The sequence below is a fragment of the Candida metapsilosis genome (assembly GCF_017655625.1).
Source record: "Candida metapsilosis strain BP57 chromosome Unknown scaffold2, whole genome shotgun sequence".
NCBI classification, from domain to species: domain Eukaryota; kingdom Fungi; phylum Ascomycota; class Pichiomycetes; order Serinales; family Debaryomycetaceae; genus Lodderomyces; species Lodderomyces metapsilosis.
Genome location: NW_027138160.1, coordinates 1,782,731 through 1,804,730, shown reverse-complemented (window position 1 = coordinate 1,804,730; position 22,000 = coordinate 1,782,731). Strand labels below are relative to the sequence as shown.

The window sequence follows — 22,000 nt, the reverse complement described above, 5'->3', positions numbered from 1 at the left end:
GGTATTAGAGGAGTTTTTAAAAATGGATGTTCTATATTATTTGTATTAGAAATGTATATCTTGTATGTGTACAAACTTGACGTCACCCAATTTGCGAACTTCAACATTATTTTCAAAATAGTGGGTTTTCCAATGGGACATTTCATAGTTGGAATAGGGCCCATTAATGGTATTTGTATCATCATTGACCCATTTAAATTCCCAAATTTTGTCACCATAATCGTCATGAGAAGATTGAGGAGGCTGCTCTGTATCCACTATACCACTATTGCTGATTCCATCTGTTATCTCTTCGTTGTCGTTGTTGTTGTTGGTGTTGTCCTCTTCTTCTCGGTGTCGTTTCATGTATGATGTAGATTGGTTGTACTCCTCCCCAGTCTCTGATTGGTACATTCTCATAAATTGTTCTCTTGTCATATCGTAAACTTCATCAACATCCATATGCTTGTCGTTGATTAGCACTGAGCAAAAGTTGGTAATTTGAGAAATATTTTGCTTGATAATAGTTGAATCAAGTACGTGTTCTACATGTTTGTCGTTTTGGTCTCTTTTCCTCTTACTCTTACTCTTGCCACTTTTATTATTCCTCTTGTTGTGTTTCAATTGCGCATTTAGTCGAGCCAAGGCTTCCATTGGAGATTCAGCAGGTTCCAATAACCCAATCAAGGAAGCATATACAACTTCCACTGGATCCATATTTCCATCCTTGTGCAGTTCATTTAACTCTTGTTGTTGTTGACGTCTCAGTTGTGCTAGTTTGGCTTTACGGATATCGGACTTGGATAGATTCATAGCCCATGAGTCTTCATTTTGAGGTTTATCCAGATCAGAGTCAGAATCATCATCACCTTCTTCTTTGTTGCTGATGTAGTCTCCTACTTTATTAAAGTGACCATCCCTTTCTTCCTGGTCCATGTTGAATGCTTCCATTTTAGGCTGTCGTTTCTTTCTATTACTGGAGGTAGTGAATTCCTCTGCATTGATGTAGTATTCGTTGTCTGTAGACTCGTCATCGTCGTCTTCCAGTTTAGCCTGTGTTTTTGAATCGTCAATTGAGGTGGGGTTTAGATGTATTGTTGTGTTTTTATTGGAGAACTGGACTTGTTTGGGTTGTTTTGTGGGTTTGGTTGTGGAGTTGTTATTGTTGTTGTTGTTGTCGTCATCATCGCTAGCAAACATATCGTCATCATCCTCATCTTCTTGCGGTATCAGTGGTTTATTCCCCTCATTATCGTCATCACTTGCAAACATATCATCTTCACTTTCCATTTGATGAGCAATAGGAGTTCCATTGTTTGTCTTGTTGTCTTGTTGTCTTTCTTCTTCTGAAGATGAAATATCAGAATTGTCACTTGATGAGATAGTGTCATCACCATTTCCGTCTTCTAGGTATGAATCATTCCCATTAACTTCATTGACTTCGTTTTGATCTTCTTCTTCATCGTATCCAACGACGTGTCGTAGACTCATTTTACTTTTTCAGTAGTTTAGAAGCAAAGTTTGTTGATGATCATCTGAAAATTTCCCGCGCATTATAAAATTAGCTTCCAGTTTCTTCTACTAATAAACAGTAACAGGAGGGAGATATGGACAATATAGATATAGAAATAGATTCAGATGAAGTACTAAACCTCGAACAACAACAATATCAAATTGGTTATCAAGAGGGAGTTGAACAATCTGCAAAAGAGCAGTATCTTGAAGGTAAACAATTTGGGTATCAAACTGGTTTTCAACGGTTTTTGATCGTGGGGTATATACATGGGTTGATTGAAAAGTGGGAAGACAATATGAGTGAGTATGGTGGAGATGGTGTTGAAAAGAAGAAGTTGGAGGCGATACAAGGTCATTTACAGCAGTTGAAAAGTTATGTTGATATTAGTAATGGTGATGATGGGTTACTGTTGAATAATGATGAAAAATCGGTGGCTCAGTTTGAAGTACAACTAAAGAAAGCTAGAAATAAGTTACGAGTGATATGTCAGTTGTGTAAAGAGAGTTGGAAGATAAATGAGGTTGATAAGTTGATTGAGACAGTTGGTGGTACGATGCAAGTGAGTGAAAATGTTGATGATATGTGGTGACTGGAGGGAGGGCTTAAGGAGCATGGATTGTGCTGTCATGAAAGAAGGGTGTGACTGGGGCTTCCCTTTCGGCAGAGATGGAATGAGGACAAGGTTTTACGATTTTAAAATAACGTGTACACATTTAGATTTTTGGTTGTGTTTCCTCTAGTCTGTGCTCTTGAGGAGTTTAGGTGGATAAGAAGGATACAAGGAACAAAAGGAATGACAAATATACGGGGAGTGGAAGTTTGGATATATATATAGTCCTCGGTGTTAAGCTTCCGATACTTATACAATTAATGCAATGGAACGTAATTTAGCATTACATATTGTCTAAAGAGAGTAGTATATACGAAGAATGTTGATGATGCTTTTTAAAAAAGACGGAGTTAAGTAAAGCACAATAAAGAGAACCTTCTCTTGGCTTCTCTCTCTTTGTTGCCATTTGAACTAATAACTGGTTTGTGAACTGTTTCTACAGTTGCATTGTTTATACTTTTTCTTCTTATGGTCGGAATATATCGGAAAGAGAGAAAGAGGGGAAGAGTACTTATTGTTTTCTTTGTGTGTGTAGTGTGTATATATTCTTTCTAAATATGGATAGAGATACGAATAAAGAAATATGCATGTGTACATAGATAGATAGATATAACGGTGGTTTTTATAATACTATATGACAGCTACTATAGTTATAGAGGGGTGATAGAAGAGTAAGGGAACAGTCGGTAATTGGGTTGAATATACGAAAGATGGTTATATAATAAGGAATAATAACTTTAGTTAAATAGGGGTATTGACTTTAACTCCGTATTTAAGCCGGAACTAAAAGAATAACAAAGAAACGGCGGTATATTCTTTTAATGTATGTATATTAAACTCCGAATATTAAAGATAATTCAATATTAGTACAGTTATTATAATATGTATAGATCAATCTACTGGTAATTATTACTCTCTAGACTAGTATTATAGTTCATGGTAAGGTAGCCATCGGAAAACGGTGTTTACATATCGGAATCGGTGTTTACTTTTGTTTTTGTAATATTCCGTCTTTTATATTATTACACTATAACACACACACAAAAATGTACCTACATACTGTAGTTGTACTATAAACTAAAAACAACAGCCACTTGAAATTTTGATGCCGTACGTATACATAAGAGTATGAAATCGGTATGTCATATGTATGTTATGCTATGTCATGTCATATGTTAAGGGCTGATGCATTGAGTCATTTACTTATTTTTGTTTACTTTATTATTTATTACTCATAAATCACACAACAGTGATATAACATAGAATCACAGCATAGGGCATATAACACTACGCCACCGTATCAATCTCCATATGTTTATATATATATATATATATACAACTATCCATCCATCACTTTTCATCACTTTCCAATACTCAAACAATCAGACAACACTTAAACAACACTTAGGCAACACATACAAACATTTACCATGGATGATTCAAGTTTAGAGATTGGTAATGACTTGTACAAGCCACAGAAACGTATCCTAACATTTCTATTCAAAAACAAGTTTTACCCTATACCTAAAGATGACACTGAACGTGACATATTTCCTGAACGATCAAGTAACTTTCTATATCGTTTATTCTTTTGGTGGGTTTCCCCATTGATGACAATTGGCTATACAAGAACTTTACAACCAAATGATTTATGGATCTTGACAGAAGATATGAAGGTGGAACATTTCCACAATTACTTCGTCACTTATCTACAAATTGAAACTGAAAGAGCTCATCAAAATCATATTGCTCAGAAATGTAAATCACGAAATGAAACAATTGAAACTTCATCAAAAACTAAGGAAGAAGATTTACAAGATTTCGTCCTATCTCCCATGAACATAGCCACTATACTATTCCTCACCTTTAAACGACAGATTCTAATCGGTTTGATTCTTGCCGTTTTTGCTTTAACTGGTATTGCTTGTTCTCCTTTACTTACAAAAGAATTGATTCAATTTGTTGAAAGAAGAAGCTTGGGTTTAAGTGCAAATATTGGTCAAGGTGTTGGTTATTCCTTGGGAGTGGTTTTACTTATGTTGGTTAGTAACCTTTTTTTTAATCATTTCATGTATATTGGTCAACTGATGGGTGCACAAGTTAAAGCTTTACTAACTAAAGCTGTATTAAACAAAGCTTTTAAATTTAATGCTGAATCACGTCACAAGTTTCCTCAAAGTAAATTAACCAGTATCATAACCACTGATTTATCAAGAGTTGAAATTGCTTGCATGTTTCAACCTTTGCTATTATGTTTACCTGTCCCCATTGTCATTGCCATTGTCATTTTAATTATCAATATTCGAGTGTCTGCTGTTATTGGTATTGTCATTTTCATCATCTTTTTGGGATGCATTTCATTTGGAGCTAAAAAGTTATTTAGCTATAGAGATGCCGTCAGTAAAATAACTGACAAAAGAGTCAATTTTATGAAGGAAATCCTAAATAATTTGAAAATGATTAAATTTTATCTGTGGGAACATCCATATCATGAAAATGTATGTAAAGTACGTGGTGAAGAAGTTGATATGATTTTAAAAATTCAAACTTTAAGAAATGTCATTTTCTCATTGGCAATGACTTTAACTGGTATTTGTTCAATGATTGCCTTTGTTATCTTGTATGCTATTCAAGGGTCAACTAGTTCACCAGCAAAGATGTTTTCTTCAGTCTCAACATTTGAAATTTTAGGATTAATGGTGTTTTTCATACCACAGGCATTGTCAACTACTGCAGATATGATTAATGGATTTAAAAGAGTTGGAACTGTTTTATCAGCTGATGAAGTTGAACCATATGAAGGTTATCAGGTGTTGAATGATGGCGGGGATAAAAGAGCCATTTCCTTGAAAGAGGCTAGTTTTAGTTGGGATGTGTTTGATGATGATGAAGAAGAGGAAGAGGGGAAAGAGGAACCAAAGGATAAGAAATCGGAAAAGAAGAAGAAGAAAGAGGAAAAGAAGAAACAAAAGAAGGAGAAGAGACTTGCAAAGAGTGGTAAGGCTCCTCCACTGAATGATTTTGAATTGAGCAACCTCCCGAAATCGTCGTCCAAGAAGAAAGCAGATAAGAATTCAGAAGAGGAAGTTAGTAATTTCCCCGGATTAAACAATATTGATTTGACTATCAATAAAGGTGAGTTTGTTGTTATTACTGGATTAGTTGGTTCAGGTAAATCATCTTTACTTAGTGCCATTGCTGGTTTCATGTCATGTGACTCCGGTGTCATTGACATCAATGGTTCGTTGTTACTTTGTGGTGCACCCTGGATTCAAAATAATACAATTAGAGAAAACATTGTGTTTGGTAAGCCATTTGATCAGGAGTTTTATGATAAGGTCATTTACTCATGTGCTTTAAACATTGATTTGGATACATTGGAAGGAGGTGATCATACAGAAGTTGGAGAAAAGGGGATCACTCTATCTGGAGGACAAAAGGCAAGAATCAACTTGGCACGTGCTGTTTATGCCAATAAGGAAATTATATTGATGGATGATGTCTTAAGTGCAGTTGATGCAAGAGTTGGTAAGCATATTCTTAATAATTGCTTTTTGGGTCTTTTGAGTAACAAGACTAGAGTATTGGCAACTCATCAATTATCATTGATTGGACTGGCTGATCGAATTATCTTTTTAAATGGAGATGGATCTATTGATGTGGGTAAAATGGATGAATTGATTGAAAGAAATAAGGATTTCAATCAATTGATGAAGTTTAGTAAACTTGAAGATGTTGAAGAAGAGGAGAATAACTTGGATGAAGAGGTGGAGGAGATTGTGGAGGAGATTGTGGAGGAGATTGATTTGGGAAGTAAGGAACTGACAAAAGGTTCTGGTGAGTTGGTGCCTGCTTACCTGCTGAACAAAGCTCGTGATACTTCACAAGAGTTGACAAGACGAAGAACAAATTTGAAGCCATATAGCGATGACAGTGAGGAGGGTGATGATGATGAGCACAAGGATTATAATCATAATAAGGACGCATCAAAGGGTAAGCTAATCACTGAAGAAGAACGTGCGGTCAACAGTATCAAATTTGACGTCTATCACAAATATTTGAAATATGGTGCTGGTAAATTGACACCATGGGGGTTTGTTGCCATTTTCGCTACACTTTTAACCCTTGCCACCTTTTGTGATATCTTTACCAACACTTGGTTATCATTTTGGATTGAACAGAAGTTCCATGGTAAATCAAATGGATTTTATATTGGTTTCTACGTCATGTTTAATATCTTGTGGGTGATTTTCTTGACTTATACATTTGTGTTTTTCATTCATGGAACAACTGTATCTTCGAAACATTTGAATTTGATGGCTATAAAGAGGATCTTGCACGCGCCAATGAGTTTTATGGATACCACACCTATGGGAAGAATATTGAATCGATTCACTAAAGACACTGATGCTTTGGATAATGAAATTAGTGATAACTTGCGACTTTTCTTTACCGCTATTGCTAAAATGATTGGTGTTTTCATCTTGATTATCATTTATTTACCATGGTTTGCATGTGCTATTCCAGGGATCTTTGTTATGTTTTTCTTGATTGCTAATTTCTATCAAGCTTCGAATAGAGAAGTTAAACGGTTGGAAGCAATATTGAGATCGTTTGTGTATAACAATGTCAATGAGGTATTGAGTGGTATGAATACAATAAAGGCATATAAAGATGAATCAAGGTTTGCTGGATTGGGTGATTTGTTGTTGAATCAAGCTATGGAAGCTTCATTTGTGGTTAATGCCAATCAAAAGTGGTTGGGTATACAATTGGACCTTCTTGCTGAAATTATTGTTTTGATTGTGGCGTTGCTTTGTGTCAATCGAGTATTCTCGATCAACGCTTCAGCAGTGGGGTTGTTAATGACTTATACGTTACAAGTTGCTAATGAGTTGTTGAATTTGGTGAGAACATTTACCCTTGTTGAAAATGACATGAATTCCGCCGAGAGGATTATTCATTATGCATTGAAGGTTGATGAAGAAGCTCCTTATGTTGTTGATTCACATCAACCTCCACCAGATTGGCCTCAATACGGAGGAGTTGAGTTTGAGCATGTCAATATGAAGTATAGACCAGGGTTGCCGTTAGTCTTGAAAGATTTTTCACTCAAGATTGCCCCCATGGAGAAAATTGGTATTTGTGGAAGAACCGGAGCTGGTAAATCATCAATTATGACGGCTTTGTATCGGATTTCAGAATTAGATAGTGGAGTGATTACTATTGATGATGTTGATGTTTCAAAGATTGGTTTGAAAGACTTACGGTCGCACTTATCTATTATTCCTCAGGATCCAGTATTGTTTAATGGAACCATTCGATCTAATTTGGATCCATTTGGTGAACAGCCAGACGATGTATTGTGGGAATCTTTGCGTCGGTCGGGTATTTTGACTGCTGACGAAGTTGCCAAGGCCAAAACAATATCAAAAGATAGTATATCAAGCAGCAAAGAAGAAGGTGTTGAAGATGATGGTGATGAAGTGGAATTACCCAAGTTCCATCTATACCAACCAGTTGAAGACGAAGGAGAAAATTTCTCCCTTGGTGAACGACAATTGATTTCATTTGCACGTGCATTGGTACGTAATGCCAAAATCATTATTCTTGATGAAGCTACCTCATCAGTAGATTATGGAACCGATGATAAGATCCAAACTACCATTGCTCAGGAATTCAAATCGTGTACTATATTATGTATTGCTCATCGATTAAAGACGATTATTAATTATGACAAGATTTTGGTTATGGATAAAGGATCAGTGAGGGAGTTTGATACGCCTTGGAATTTGTTTAATACTAGTGGGAGTGTGTTTAGAGAAATGTGTGAGAAATCGAATATCGTTGCTGATGATTTCAAAAGGAGATAGAGGGGACGCTTTATTTACTTTATTTATTTAACTTATTTATAAGAATATACAGAGAGATAGATATATACTGCTTCCGTAGGGAGGAGTTTGAATTTGATTATTTTAGGCTTCTGTTTAAGTCTTTGTTTGTGAAATATTTGTTTATGCAATGGTCAATAAATTAGCCGCCACAGAAGGGGAAAAGAAATTTTATTTTTCGAGTGAATTTTTTTTTTATTTTCTTGTTGCAAAATAATAATTTAGTATAGAGAGAGAGAGAGAGAGAGAAGAAAAAGAAGAAGAAGATAATAAATTATTATTTCTGGTGCAATTTTTATAAATGTGATTACGTTGGACATCCGTGGGTATAAATTATACTGATTTGAATTATAATATTAACGTAATTTAAACAAGAAAAAGCTTAACTTGTGATTTTTTTGACAGATTTTATTTTTGATGCAAGAGTAAAAAACGCAGGCGGTCGTCTTCTGGAAGAGAAGCAGGTACATAAACTAAAAAAAGGAAAAAGTGAATTCAAATGGTGTAACTTCTGATGGTTAAGTTATTGTACTTCTCTCAGGATCTTATTGGGAACCTCAGGTACTTTTGTAAATCCATTTTTATAGCAATTAATCACAGAGAGAGTTGAAATCTTGGCTATTTTTTTCATTGAAATGGTAGACTCGTCTGCTTGAAAGCTCGTGGAAAGTTCTTCGCATTTTATGAAATATCACGGGCTACACACATGGGTTATTTAACAAAATGGCAACATTTTTGTGAATTGTTTTCGAAAATATTGTACACCCAATTTTTATTATTTTTCCAATACTGTATATTCACAGGTTCTTCTGTTTTACACTACGACCAAACTATGTATTATTTACCCACTACTCTTGTGACTTTTCTCTCATCATCTCTTGTATATGTGTACAAAAGGTGAGATTTTTAAGGTTAAATTGAATTGAAAGTCTATACACACCCTCATTATATATTTTTCATAGAATTGTCGACAAGAGGAATTATAATATTGATTTCTTTGCTATATAGATCAGTAACTTTCTGCTAAAATTTTTTTGATATCTGACTTACTTTGCATTCATATATAGAGCTTATCTTGTCATTAACGAGATAGCAAATACCGTTATGGGAAAAGAACAAGAGCAAGAGCAGAATACTTCAACTGAACCAACGTCGAATTTGATAACTGATCAGGAAATTGAAAGTGGGGGTCAGTCTCATTTTGTTCCTGGTAATTCTGAGTCTGCAATTGAGAAACTGTCTTTTGAGGGAGGTGGCTTACAACCTAAAGGATTACTGAGTCTTACTTTAAATCAGCCACCGCCACCACCAGAAGAAGAAGCAGCAACAGCTACCACGACAACAACAGATGCCACGCCAACTTCTCAAAATACAGAAAGTGTCGCCTCCGGTGTTTTCCCACCACCTTCATTCTCATTTCGGAACCCAAGCACAACCCAAGCCGAACAAGCACTTCTTGATAAATTTGAAAATGAAGTAATGACAAACAAAGAAGCAATGGCCTCATTACATAAATTGAAAATTGAAACCAAAGATAAATACTTGTATCAAATTAAACGATACATTAGATTCTGTGCTAATAAAGGTTTGTCTAATTTCCCAGTGACGAGCCAATTAGCTCAACAATTGATTGAGTCTGAAATGATGAAACGTGGTGGCAGTAAATTAACTGAAAATACAATTCGTAGTATTCGATCACCCCTCAATAAATTATACTTTATGAATAAAATTGTTTATGGGGAACAAAACCAACAACAACCAGAACAACAACCAGAACAACAACAACAACAAAATGAAATTTTAGGTGAACAATTCATACAACATATGATGAGTTCAATGAGCCAAGAGAAGAATCCTAGAGATAATAATGAAGATACTAAAGAAGGGGGAAGCAAAGGTGAAGAAGGAGAAAAGGAACTCGAAGGTGACGAAGGTGGGTCGAATGTACAATCTATGAGTAGTAGTGGAGCCAGCTTATTTGCTCCGACAGATCCATTACCATCTTCCAGTTCAAGTATAAAACCATCATCTTTATCATCAACAAAAGGAAGCTCTTCTCACTTGGGTGATACAACACATGAAAATATTCAAACCCAAACAAGTGAACCTAAATTACCACAATCGGACCATGCCAAATCCCCCATGTCAGTTTCATCTTCCACTGGAATAATCCTCAATCCAGATAATACAAGTATCAAATCATTTGGATTAAGTGGCAATTCCAAACATCGACTTTCTCCTAATGAAGAGGCCCTATTACGTAAATTTGATCAAGAAATCCTCAACAACCCAAAAACTCAAGATATCTTGTCCAACTTAACGGGAAACACTTTTAAATCTTATGCTACTGATATCAAGAGATTTATCAAGTATTGTGCTCGGAAAGGTAAGACGGATTTTTTGATTGACGATGATATTTTGACAAGGTTTTTGACATTTCAGACTAGCAAGAGTGGTGGCGGGAGTAGCAGTAGTGGCAGTCCCAGTAGCAGTGTTGGCGGCAGTGCTAGTGGAAGCAGTAGTGGAAACATTCGAAAGTACAATTTAAAAAATACTAGAACAAGTTTATTAAAGTTGCATCAATTAAATTGTTTGGCTTATGATTTGGAATTCTCCGAGGGAGATATCATACTTACTTTAAACAAGTTTTTGGACTCAACAAATACAGCTACACAGCCAACCAGTACTTCCGGTGTTTTGACGACTGAGCAACTCGACCTAGCTCAAGATTTGGAATTTGAAGGCGGTGATCCATTACTTGATAAATTACAACACTATTATCAAACTTCAACTATTCTTCATGGCTTATCAAATCAAAGTAAGAAGCTATATTCGAATGAATTTAACCGATATGCGTTATTCTGCTCACAGTTGGGGTTACAAAATTTCCAACTAACTGGGGATTTAATTAAACGATACTTTATTGAGGAAGTGATTGCACATACTCCAACTATATCAACAAAGAAGTTGAAGGAGATATTAAGTCGATTGAATCGATTGCATAATTTAAATGTTGAAATTGATCCAGCAAACACCCCAAAGCAAATTGAAAATGTTCAAATTGTGAAGGAATTCATTAACGAGTATGGTAAGAAGTCCCACTCAGACTCACCAGCGCAACCAAGTAGTGCCAGTACTAGTGCAGCAAGTGGTAGTGGAAGTGGAGGTAATGGTAATGGAGGGAATGGTACCAGTAGCTCAAGTACTAGTGGTAATGGTAACGGAGCAGATACACTTTCCGGTGCATCCACCTCAGGCTCTTCGATCACTTCAGGGTTACCTCATTTGAACTTCTCCAATAACCCAACTTCTGTTCTTACGGGTCTGCTGCTGCTGTCATCTGAACAACCAAGTGGTGGAGAGTTATCCGGTTCGGTACTAAGAAGGAGTTCAGCATCACAAAACCCAAAAACAAGGTTGAAATCATCCTTCCAGTCGTATAGCTCAAGACCAGATATTATTGACACCACGAGTGTTGGTGGGGCTAGCTCTAGCAGTGGTGTGGGAGATCAGGCTGAGAATTATGCATTTGGACAAGATGTAGCTGTTCCTTCACGTTTAGGGATGGTAGTTGAGAATGAACGCATGGGCAACATTTACAAAAGTGACGATGACGAGCAAATTGATGAATCCAACGTATCGCTCCCGCGGTCCACACCAGCAGCGGCCAAGTCTACGCACAAGCAAGACACTGAAGGGCATGTTCACCACTATGATCATTCCCAGAAATCACAATCCTCCCCTCCTTCTACATCGTCATCATCAAAACGTCAAAAACTCGACTCGTTACCAGAAACCAGTGATTCAATCCCCAAATTCGTCATGAATAAGGACATAGAATCAGTAACGCAACTAGTTGAAGAGTGGACATTGATTATTAAACGTAATGAAAAATATGGACAAGCTTGGATCAAAACCATGAGTGATTTGCAGCTTTACAATGGTAGAAAATTGATTATTTCACTAATAGAGGAAATTTTGCCAGTTATGAATGAAGAGTTTACGGGAAAGAGGATTGAAGAGATCTATGCGGGTACTAGTGGCGAGCTCGCCCTATTTGAACTTGCTTTAGTATTTGATCAATATATTGGTCGTAAAAATTTAACTATTGATGATTTGATTAAAAAGATTGAAAATTATCCAGGGTATGTTAAGAGAGAGTTTGTGAGGATATTATCTAGGAGAAAGTCGACTCCAACGAGTACAAATGTTCCTAGTGGTGGTGGAGCAGGAACTTCATCAAGCTCTTCATCTGCATCTGTACCTGTAACTGAGGGTCCTAATCCACCACATTAAAAGTTTTACTTTGAAATAGAAAAGTTATACATAGATTTTTACCTTTTGGAGTCCCCCGTTTGTAGAAACAACCAGTGCCCCTGGAGCTTTACAATTCAATGTCGTAAATTGTATTAGTGTCGCAAGATTTCTTATGCGGGAATTTTGCTGCGGCTTTTTTGCGACAAGACAATGGTCCACAGTTGTCAAAAAAAAAATATAAATAGGATCCGACATTGCGCTCCAGATCTTCTAGATTAATAATCAATCAATTTAATAATACTACTAGTTATCAAACCACTGGACCATCCAAGAAAAGTCAAAGCATTCTCAATAACAACAGCAGCAAACAAAGCAATCAACTTTTTAACTATGTCACACAAGTACCATTTCGACGTCACCATGGCATGTTCCGGATGTTCGGGAGCTATTGAAAGAGTATTGAAAAAACAAGATGGTATCGCTAACTACAACGTCTCATTGGAGAATCAAACTGTTGATGTTGAGACTGATAAGGACTACGATCTGATTTATAATGTGATTCAAAAAACAGGTAAAAAGATCAATGGTGGAAAAGTAGTCAGTTGAAGAGGTTTTTTACATAGTTTAGATGTATTACTTTTAATCAAATCCGTTTTAAAGTCTTATTCCTATTTGTAGGGTTGCAAAAAGTTCTGTCTATCTAACTCATGCTTCGGAATTCAATAATTTCGTTGATGTAGGTGTCTCTTACTTCACTTTGGATAAATATACTCTTGATCAAATTAACCATTTCATCCGTACTTAAATCAAATAATTCACCTTGATAAAATCTATCCATTATATCTTTCAAATGATTGTTCAACAAAAAGCGAACATTATTCATCTTGTTGAAGGAATCAATGGAATTTTTGGATACGCCAAGTTCTCCCAAAATTGGTATTGTTATATTGTTTAAATTTTCAATTAGTAGATTGTACAATGTGCATTGGTTTTCACTAATGTCATCAATGGTGAATATCAACTGTAATAGCCAGTTATTTGCAAAGTCAACTAATTCAATAATCAATTGTTGAAATTTCTTGAAATTGGTTTCACGAAATTGTTTGGTTTCAGTCAAGTCTTGAAACCATTTATAGGTTAAACTCAATTGGTTTAAATTGTAATCATCTAGAATCTCATCTTCCATATTAACCTCTGATTCCAAATTCAATGTCGATATCAAAGTTTTCAATTCTTGTATAAACTCCAACATAATTTGATTCCAATTGCTATTCATAAATGTAGTCAATGATTCATCTCCGGTAATCTCTGATAGCTTGACAAAGTCATTATACATAATAAAGGAATTTGTTAGTGACGGATACAGAACCAAAGCAATTGCCTTAATAGTGGTGACCAAATAACCAATATTGTTTGAATACTTTGAAAATTGTGTGAATAATTGTTCTAATTGCTCTGGGACTTGGGATATCTTGATTTTATCCTGTTTGGAGGGTTCATCAAGCTGCTTTAGCTCAATTGGATCCTTTGGTTGTGTTTTATCCTCCTCCGCCTCCTCTTCTTCATCCCATTTATCGTCCCAACTCTCATCCCAATCGGTCTCATCCTTGTTTAAAGTCTCCTCTGGACTCTTTTTCACTAAGTTATACTCGTCAGCATCCTTTAGTTCCGAAAATGAAGATGTATTTAAAATATGTTTAATTTTGCCAACATAATCATCAGTTATCCACTCCAAATGTAACTTGTTCAACCGCTCTTCAATAGTACCACTTCCTTCAATCTTGTTTAAGAAATTCCAATTTGTCTCTTCACAAAGCTTCATCAATTCGTTCAATTTTGTAATCTGTTTGTCATTATGGATGATTTCTTCGACATTTTTGAACAATTGGCCCGCTACTAATTTAGATATCTTGGAATTCAAGTAATTTTTAACTGGTGTGTGATGAACCTTGTTTATGAATTTAACAAAGTTGATCAATGATGTGATAAAGTCAGTCCCCTCTACTTCCTTTATTTCCATTTCTTCCTCGTCATCAGCATCATACTTGACTATTGCAATCTCATTATGACTATTGAATATTGAATCAATCATCTCATCCCATTTCATTCTATAATTGGCATAAACATTTAAATTGTACCCATTTTTGATGATAAATTGATTAAAGTCACTAATCACTGAAGCATGAAGTATCGTAAACTCATTAGGGATGACCAATTTCAAATAAGCATTCAACATGTCAACGTATTGTACATGTAATGAAGCAACTTTTCGAATAATTTGCTTGTAAATCATATAATTCAAAGATGGGGAATCTTGAATCTGTTTAAATAAATGACTAAGATGTTGTAAATCAAGTAGTGAGTTGATTGATAGTTGCAGGTTCGATATCAATTGTTCAATTTCTTCTAGCTTGGTTTTGATTTGACTCAATTTTTCCAATTCTTGAATTTGTTGATGTATAAGTTCAGATTTGTTATTCAATTGAGTTATTGACGAGTTTTGTAAATCAGAATCAGAGTCATCGTTGTATGATGATTGCTCGTCTTGTTTTTGTTCATGAAATTGTAGTTGCTTTGACAATATTGATTCAAGGTAGGGCTTGGTGACTTGTTGCTCCAACTGTCGCATCTCTTCATTTATCTGGTTAATGTGTTGCTCTTCTATTGCTATTCTTGATTCAGTTGATGTCATCTTTGATTCCTTTGTTGTGGAAGATTTGTCTGTGATGTTTGGTTGTAAGAATTTTGTCATGAAAAGAGTTTTGTTAGTTAGATGCTACCACTCTGGAAACCATCACCAAAGCATATATAACACACATGCCACGACACCATTCAGTGCTACAGAGAAAGTTACACGTGTATAAATATACTCAATTATTCAAATAGTAGTTCTATATACTTGCATTTCCTATATTCCCTTTATATTAAATCCTCTGTAATATCATCATCAATGTATTCGTCATCTTTATTCATTCTGTAAATGGTCATACCCATACTAGCCATATTCAATACACTCATTAACCAGTTTGGAACTGCTACTTCGCTCAATTCAATAAGATTAAAAGTCAAATCAAGGAAATTACCAATCAATTCAAATATAAGCATCATTTTATCAAATTTCAAATCCTTTAAAATTTTGTTATATTTACGATTGATATCTTCATTCACTGGTTTTGAAATAGTTGAAGGAAAAGATGATTTGCCACTACTTCCACCACTGGTATTGTTGTTGACAATTTTCAATTCAGTATCAACTTTTCTAATCTTTCGTATGACATTTAATAATTGAGATATAGTTTTCCGAATCAAAAATACAAGTATCAATACCCATAATTTATTAGTTTGTTTCAATAATTTGGTTAAAGTTTGAGGAAACATTGGTAAATTGGAAAGCAAATGTAAATTATCCAAAAGATTAGCCATGGTTTCAAGAAAATTAATAAACATAAATTCCAACTGCTTAAAAGTAAACTTTTTTGCTTGAAAATACTTGCCTCCTCTTTTCTTTCGAAGATTCTTATTCTTTTTGGCTATGGTAGTTAAATCTTCTTTGTCAGTGGATTTAGATGATGACGATTCTACTTTTGGTGCTGATTTTTCAATGTCAAATTTATCGAATATGGGTGGATATTTGGGTTTTACTCTAGGCTTATATTGTTCAGTGGTGTTTGGAACTTGTTGAAATCGATGATACTTGTCAAAATTATAGCCACTACTCGTCTGCGGAACTGGAGACTTTCTGTTGGTATTCTGTAGTATACTTTGAAGTCTATCTAGCTTGTCTGATGTGACCGATGTATTACCTTTGGCTTGCTCCTGTTTGGCTAGTTCTATTAAATTGTTGATTATCTCCTCTCTGGAGGATGGCGGTTGCTGGGTTTTAGCGAGTGACGGGTTTGAAAATAAATCCTGATAATCTGCTGGTGTGTGGTTAAAGTTGTTGTTGTTGGTGGTGGTGGTGGTGGTTTCACTAGTGATAGTTGATGCAGTAACCATTTGATAGAAATCCCTTTTTGTTAGAAGTAAAGTGGGGATATAATTGGAAAAAGAACAGAAAAATTCAGTTTCTACTTTGAAACTACCATCCCTCGGCTATTATAATCGCACGTGCAGATACATCTATATACATAGAACTTACGAAGGCCTAAGTTATTAAATGCTTCAGCTAGCGACATCATTGTAATCTCTATGTACATGAAAGGTAGTCCTCCACTATCAAAGTAGCTCCAACAACTCATTCAACTTCTTTAAAAAATAATAAATCCTTTTATCATCATCTTCAGCCTCATCTTTGGGCAGATTACTCAATTGTTGTTTCTTATTTTCCAATTGTACCTTTAGCAACTCAATAGCACTCTTTTCATCATCTATAGTTGCTTCCTTCTTGCTAATAGACTCCGCTATATGTTTCAAATCCTCATCCACATCTGACCTAGCTTGGCTATTGAGTTGAGAAGGGTCTGTATCAAATGATTCCACTTTGAGTGCAGATTCAAGTAGCTCCTTGTTGTCATTATCTTCATTAATCAACTCTTCAAACTCACGCTCCAATTGTTCTTCTTCCTCAAAAGCTTTATTGACGCTAGTCTTTAACTCTTCACAACGTAAATACCGCTTACTCACATCATCGGCTAAAACCTTTAATTCTTCATGTCTTGCATTCATTATCCTCTCCAATTCCTTCCACTTGGACTCCAATTCATTTACCTCCTTTGTTAGTTGTTCATTGACTTGATCATCTTCCTCGTAAAAGCGTAGTAGATCTTTTATACTTTCACACTCTGATATCTTTTGTAACAACTTTTCCTGTGTTTGTTGATCAAGATATGCTAGACTCATTGCTGTCAAGACTTGTTTTTGTACTTGTCTCTTGTTTTGAAGTTGTTTTAAATCATTGGTTGTCTCGTGAGCAAGTTTTTCTAAAGCAGTTAAGGAATGGGATTTGTGGTTTATTAGACTCTCATACTCTTCTCTTATGGTAGTGGCAGTAGTAGTAGTTGATGCTGGTTCTACTAACATATTTGACCGGTGGGCAAGTAATATTGTGATAATGCACGCGTCTTTTTTTCTGAAATCAAAACAAAAAAACAAATGCAAATTTAAAATTAAGTCCTGCAGAGGAATATCATATTACACACACACACAAGTGTTTTTTCAACTCTCAATAACTATGTCATTTTTAAGTCTTGTAACAGCTTAAAAGAGAAGGGAGCAATTCCAATTAAAACAAAAAAAAAACAGGGAATAATATTGTGAACGCCAAAAAAAAAAAATAAACGGGGCGAACTGGGAATCGAACCCAGGGCCTCTTCGAAATTTATTGCTCAGGCTTTGAGAATACCCAAACGAAGAATCATACCACTAGACCATTCGCCCGTTTTTCTGTCCAAAAACTTTTGCGGTCTTTTTTGTCGCCAAATATTTAGGAAAATTGTCACAGTGAAAATATTAATTAAACTGAATTCAATGCAGCTGTGGAATGCTTTAAAATTAGTGTATTTTTTCTCGCAGATACCTATAATGCCGTTTTAACTCTATTTGAACTCAAAAGAAGCACTCTTTTGTGAGATTTTAATAACTTTGATTTTTTTTTGCAACAATTCATCACAAAAGTTTTTAAGGATATTAGGGACTGGAGTGTTACATTTAGTAAAAGAGCGAAAGCGGGTACATAAAGCGTATCGACATCACCTACACAAGACTTGTATAACCTGAAAGCTTCTGCTATTCTTAATTGTTACGTAAGGCAGGCAGTTTTTCCACTCTTTAATCCACTTTTGCTTTGCTACTTTGCTGCTACATTGGTAAAATCCCCTCTTTAATTTTATGATTAAAATACGGGGTATTCACTCCTGTCAGAAGCTTGATCCCCATATTAAGTTTGTTAATTTAGCTTCCCCCTTTTTTATATATCTCCGTTCAATTTAAACCATGATAAAGGTTATTGTCATTTTTTTTTTTTTTTTTTATGTTATATTTCTATTTCTATCCCTCGGTTATTGACAAAATGCGCGACAGTTGGGGTCCTTTTCCAAGCGGAATTTCGCACCTGAAAAAGAAAAAATAGTGTGGAGTAAAAGAGAGAGAGAGGAGGGGGAGAGAGAGAGAGAGAGAGAGAGAGGATAATGGGTGGGAATCCCCACGACGGAGAAAAAAATGAAAAAAAAAAAAAATCAATTAAAAAGATACCACTATTTCTTCTTCTTCTTCTTCTTCTTCTTCTTCTTCTTCACTTCTGAGTGTATTTTACGTCTCATTTCAACAGATTACACAACTCATTTTATTAACTATTCAACAATGGCAGAAGAAATCGACGGTATTTCATACGAGGTTAAAGGCAAATGTGCCATCATCACCTTTAATATTCCTGACAAATTGAATGCTTTAGGTAGACCTCAATACTTACAATTGGGTAAGTTTGTTGAAAGAGCCGACAAGGAAGAAGGTACAGTTGCCACTATCATTCAATCTACTGGTAGATATTTCAGTGCCGGTGCCGATTTTTCCGATAAAAAAACCATTCACGAAGACGCTGAAGTTCTTTTCAGTCATGAACATTGGTTGGCAGCTTTTGTTGCTAGAAATACTTGGTTGACCAACGTTTTCAATGATCATACCAAAATCTTGGTTGCCGCTGCAAATGGTCCTGTTATTGGATTATCTGCAGCTTTACTTTTGTTGTGTGATTTGATTTACGTCAATGACTTGAGCAAGTTCTTCATTTTGACCCCATTTGCAAACTTGGGATTGGTCACCGAAGGAGCTACCGCTGTCACTTTGGCTAGAAGATTGGGTTGGTCTAAGGCTTCAGAAGCTTTGTTGTTAGCTAAGAAGATTCCTGGTGAAGACTGTAACCAAAATGGATTAGTTAACAAACACTTTACTGGCGAAGGAAAAAGTACTGAAGACTTCAACAAGACTGTGTTGGAATTGCTTCAAAACTCAATCGAACCTTTACATGTAGATTCAGTCTTTGGTATTAAGAAGTTGATGAAACTTGGAAGAGATCCAGAAGTTAACTACGCTAACTCACAAGAAGTTGTTCAAGGTTTTAACAAATGGATTGAGGGTGTTCCACAAATGAGATTTGCCCAATTGGCAAACAAGGAAAGAAAGCACAAGATGTAAATGGTTTGAAATTATGTACGCAAAACTATATAGAAACTTGTATGCAATAAGAACTTTGATTGCTGGGTTAGATGTATACTTGTAGTAGCTCTTTTATTCTACAAAGGAAGATAACGTTGCATCCATTAAGTTCATAGTAAAAATTTCTTTGTGCACCAAAATTCAAACCGGAAAAGATAATTCAGGCCAAAACACAAATCATTTCATCATATGAGCCTTAATCTCCCCAACCCCAGTCTACTAGGAATTCTCTTAGTGACATCTACACATAGTGGTCCTCAATTAGCGTACAAGTACCCTATAAACCTAAAGTTAAACCGTTCAGAAAAGTACGATAGTGGCTCAACTAGAGATCAGACCGTCGATAGTACAAGCAAAGACGACGACGTTGAAAATCAAGACGTTGCTGAATATTACGACGAGGATGACGAACTTTACGAGTATAGGGATGACGAAGATGATAGGGACGAGGAGAATCTTGATCATTTAGCGGGTGACAATGGAGACGACGATCGAGATTTATATGGAATTGATGCCAAAGTCTGGGATGTCGACGATTTGAATTACTACATGGGTACCAAGTTAGACCTCAAGAGGTTTTTAGATAAGCAAGATGAAAGAAGACAGCAACGACTTTGGTCAAAGGATATTGACAAGGGATCAGATAAAACACAAATGAGAATACTAGATGGTAACAATTTAAAACAAGTAAGTTCAAAGACAAGCATCGCATATAGTCAACTCAGCTCAAACTCAAACACAACTAAATCTGTTAGTATCACCGATGACATAATGGGAATGGATCCTTCGTACTTATGTGAGATGTTGGCTCCACCCACAGCAATGTGTAATGCAAGGTTTGAAATGACGATAGAAGGGAAAACGTTTTTGGGATTACCAATACACAAGAGTATTGATGGAGGTTGGAAGACGAGACCAAGATCAAATAGTAAACAGATTGAACAAAAGAATGGTTCCAGGTCTCGTTCCAATAGTAGACCTATGGACCCCAGGACGAAAGCTCATAATTTGCCTGGTGATAGTGAAGTCGAAAATGATCATTCAAAAAGTAGCTTAAACATGTTTCATTTGGTGTTTATCATGAATCCCCCAACGATGGAAAACAATTATCGTGTTGATGAGATGTTTCATCATGTGATTTCAAAGTTGTCATTGATACTCCGACGTGCACAATTGAAGCATGATTATATTGGTCAAGAAGTGAAACGCATAGTTGCTCTACGCGAGGAAGTAAAAGATGAAAATAGTTTGGCTGACAAGTCTTCACTATGTAAGCTAATACGAGATTGTTTTATCGGAATCAGTTCATCAAAGGTTGCCAACTTGATGATCAATGGGAAATTGAAATCTTTTCAAATACCAGTAAAGACTGAATTTCATTCATTGCCAGATGTGACTGTACCGTGCATTCCTGGATCATATTTATCATCAACAGTCAATACCTTGAGCAACCTCGGTTTGATAAATGTTGGCGAATCCTCTCGATTTGGACAAAAAGGTGAAGCGTTTAGTCATCTACAAGAGGATGATAATTCTGACGAAGTGGTTATATACTATGCATTACTACTTCTTGATGAGCCAGAGAGTATCGTTAAAGATATTCAAACGTCGAGTGATTCAATTCTTGCCAATTTTATTCGCTCAATTGAACCCACTGAATCACTACTTAAAGTATCCTTACGTTTTCCTCAATTAGATCTTCGACAAATCAAAGCATTTGCGTTCCATTTGATTTATTGGAGAAAAGCTAGAATCATTCAGCCATTGTCGAGTCGATCGGTATATATTATTTCACCTATGGCTCCATTATCAACTAGATTATATGAAGATATATCTGAATTTAACAAAAAGTTCCCTACATTACCATCCTTGCCTCATTTTTTGAAATTGCTATCACCGAAATCAAAGAAACCGCAACAGTTTGCTGCCATTATCCCAAGTAGAGACCACAGAGACAGCTATATACGGGCATTGGCGTGGTTGAATCGATTTGGATATGCTACTCAACAATTGACATTCATATGGTTGAAAATATCTCGTAAGATCAAGATTAAAGTTGAGGAAGATATTGAAAATGAAAACTTAACCAAGCGTAAAGTCAGTAGGTTTGTTGCTGATGATAAGGTTACAAAAAGTACTGATAATTCATCTAAACAAGTGGCAAGTACCGACAACACCAATTTGGCAAATGTTTCTGCCGTTGCTTCCAATGTCAATGCCAATACAAACACAGCATCAAAGGCCGATATTGAAGCTGGATCCAGGTCAGGTAAATCCAATTTAGATTCGTTGAAAGACCACTTGAACAAATCATCGTCTGTAGTCACATTGTTGGAAGATGAAGATACCATAATCCTTGATCCTGGGAGAGCTTCTACTTTAGAACGAAGATGGATCAACGAAATCATATTTGAAGAATGCAAATTGAATACCGAGTTGACGGCTATCTTTTACAAGTTGTTGAAGTATATGAATGGTGAAAATCCTTTGGAATTGTTGTTGTTGAAGGATAACGTATCAAGGCTGGAATTGAAGAAACTTTTGCTTGCTATTGAACCCCATATAATATCAGTAAAACATTGGTAGTGATAGGGTAAG

The 22,000-nt window shown here is 35.7% G+C and overlaps 10 protein-coding genes across 10 annotated transcripts; 6 read left to right on the top strand and 4 right to left on the bottom strand. All coding sequences in view use genetic code 12, as the record gives it.

Annotated features, from left to right (window-relative positions):
- Window positions 1-45: 45 nt before the first annotated feature.
- On the bottom strand, window positions 46-1,470 carry I9W82_002262 (U5 snRNP complex subunit; the record flags this gene model as incomplete). The annotated part of the gene is made up of 1 exon (XM_067691098.1): window positions 46-1,470. The coding sequence occupies one exon, from the start codon at window positions 1,468-1,470 to the stop codon at window positions 46-48; it is 1,425 nt and encodes a 474-aa protein (XP_067549497.1).
- Window positions 1,471-1,586: 116 nt separating this feature from the next.
- I9W82_002261 (ribosome biosynthesis protein) lies at window positions 1,587-2,084 on the top strand (the record flags this gene model as incomplete). The annotated part of the gene is made up of 1 exon (XM_067691097.1): window positions 1,587-2,084. One exon carries the CDS (start codon window positions 1,587-1,589, stop codon window positions 2,082-2,084), a length of 498 nt encoding a protein of 165 aa, XP_067549496.1.
- Window positions 2,085-3,535: 1,451 nt separating this feature from the next.
- On the top strand, window positions 3,536-7,978 carry I9W82_002260 (uncharacterized protein; the record flags this gene model as incomplete). Its single annotated transcript, XM_067691096.1, has 1 exon — window positions 3,536-7,978. One exon carries the CDS (start codon window positions 3,536-3,538, stop codon window positions 7,976-7,978), a length of 4,443 nt encoding a protein of 1,480 aa, XP_067549495.1.
- Window positions 7,979-9,100: 1,122 nt separating this feature from the next.
- On the top strand, window positions 9,101-12,292 carry I9W82_002259 (uncharacterized protein; the record flags this gene model as incomplete). Its single annotated transcript, XM_067691094.1, has 1 exon — window positions 9,101-12,292. The coding sequence occupies one exon, from the start codon at window positions 9,101-9,103 to the stop codon at window positions 12,290-12,292; it is 3,192 nt and encodes a 1,063-aa protein (XP_067549494.1).
- A 351-nt stretch (window positions 12,293-12,643) lies between these two features.
- Window positions 12,644-12,859, top strand: ATX1 (copper metallochaperone; the record flags this gene model as incomplete). The annotated part of the gene is made up of 1 exon (XM_067691093.1): window positions 12,644-12,859. One exon carries the CDS (start codon window positions 12,644-12,646, stop codon window positions 12,857-12,859), a length of 216 nt encoding a protein of 71 aa, XP_067549493.1.
- Window positions 12,860-12,953: 94 nt separating this feature from the next.
- DSL1 (Dsl1p) lies at window positions 12,954-15,005 on the bottom strand (the record flags this gene model as incomplete). Its single annotated transcript, XM_067691092.1, has 1 exon — window positions 12,954-15,005. The coding sequence occupies one exon, from the start codon at window positions 15,003-15,005 to the stop codon at window positions 12,954-12,956; it is 2,052 nt and encodes a 683-aa protein (XP_067549492.1).
- A 167-nt stretch (window positions 15,006-15,172) lies between these two features.
- Window positions 15,173-16,249, bottom strand: I9W82_002256 (uncharacterized protein; the record flags this gene model as incomplete). Its single annotated transcript, XM_067691091.1, has 1 exon — window positions 15,173-16,249. The coding sequence occupies one exon, from the start codon at window positions 16,247-16,249 to the stop codon at window positions 15,173-15,175; it is 1,077 nt and encodes a 358-aa protein (XP_067549491.1).
- Window positions 16,250-16,468: 219 nt separating this feature from the next.
- On the bottom strand, window positions 16,469-17,272 carry I9W82_002255 (uncharacterized protein; the record flags this gene model as incomplete). Its single annotated transcript, XM_067691090.1, has 1 exon — window positions 16,469-17,272. The coding sequence occupies one exon, from the start codon at window positions 17,270-17,272 to the stop codon at window positions 16,469-16,471; it is 804 nt and encodes a 267-aa protein (XP_067549490.1).
- A 1,278-nt stretch (window positions 17,273-18,550) lies between these two features.
- ECI1 (dodecenoyl-CoA isomerase) lies at window positions 18,551-19,381 on the top strand (the record flags this gene model as incomplete). The annotated part of the gene is made up of 1 exon (XM_067691089.1): window positions 18,551-19,381. One exon carries the CDS (start codon window positions 18,551-18,553, stop codon window positions 19,379-19,381), a length of 831 nt encoding a protein of 276 aa, XP_067549489.1.
- A 210-nt stretch (window positions 19,382-19,591) lies between these two features.
- Window positions 19,592-21,988, top strand: I9W82_002253 (uncharacterized protein; the record flags this gene model as incomplete). Its single annotated transcript, XM_067691088.1, has 1 exon — window positions 19,592-21,988. The coding sequence occupies one exon, from the start codon at window positions 19,592-19,594 to the stop codon at window positions 21,986-21,988; it is 2,397 nt and encodes a 798-aa protein (XP_067549488.1).
- Between the last annotated feature and the right edge of the window lie 12 nt (window positions 21,989-22,000).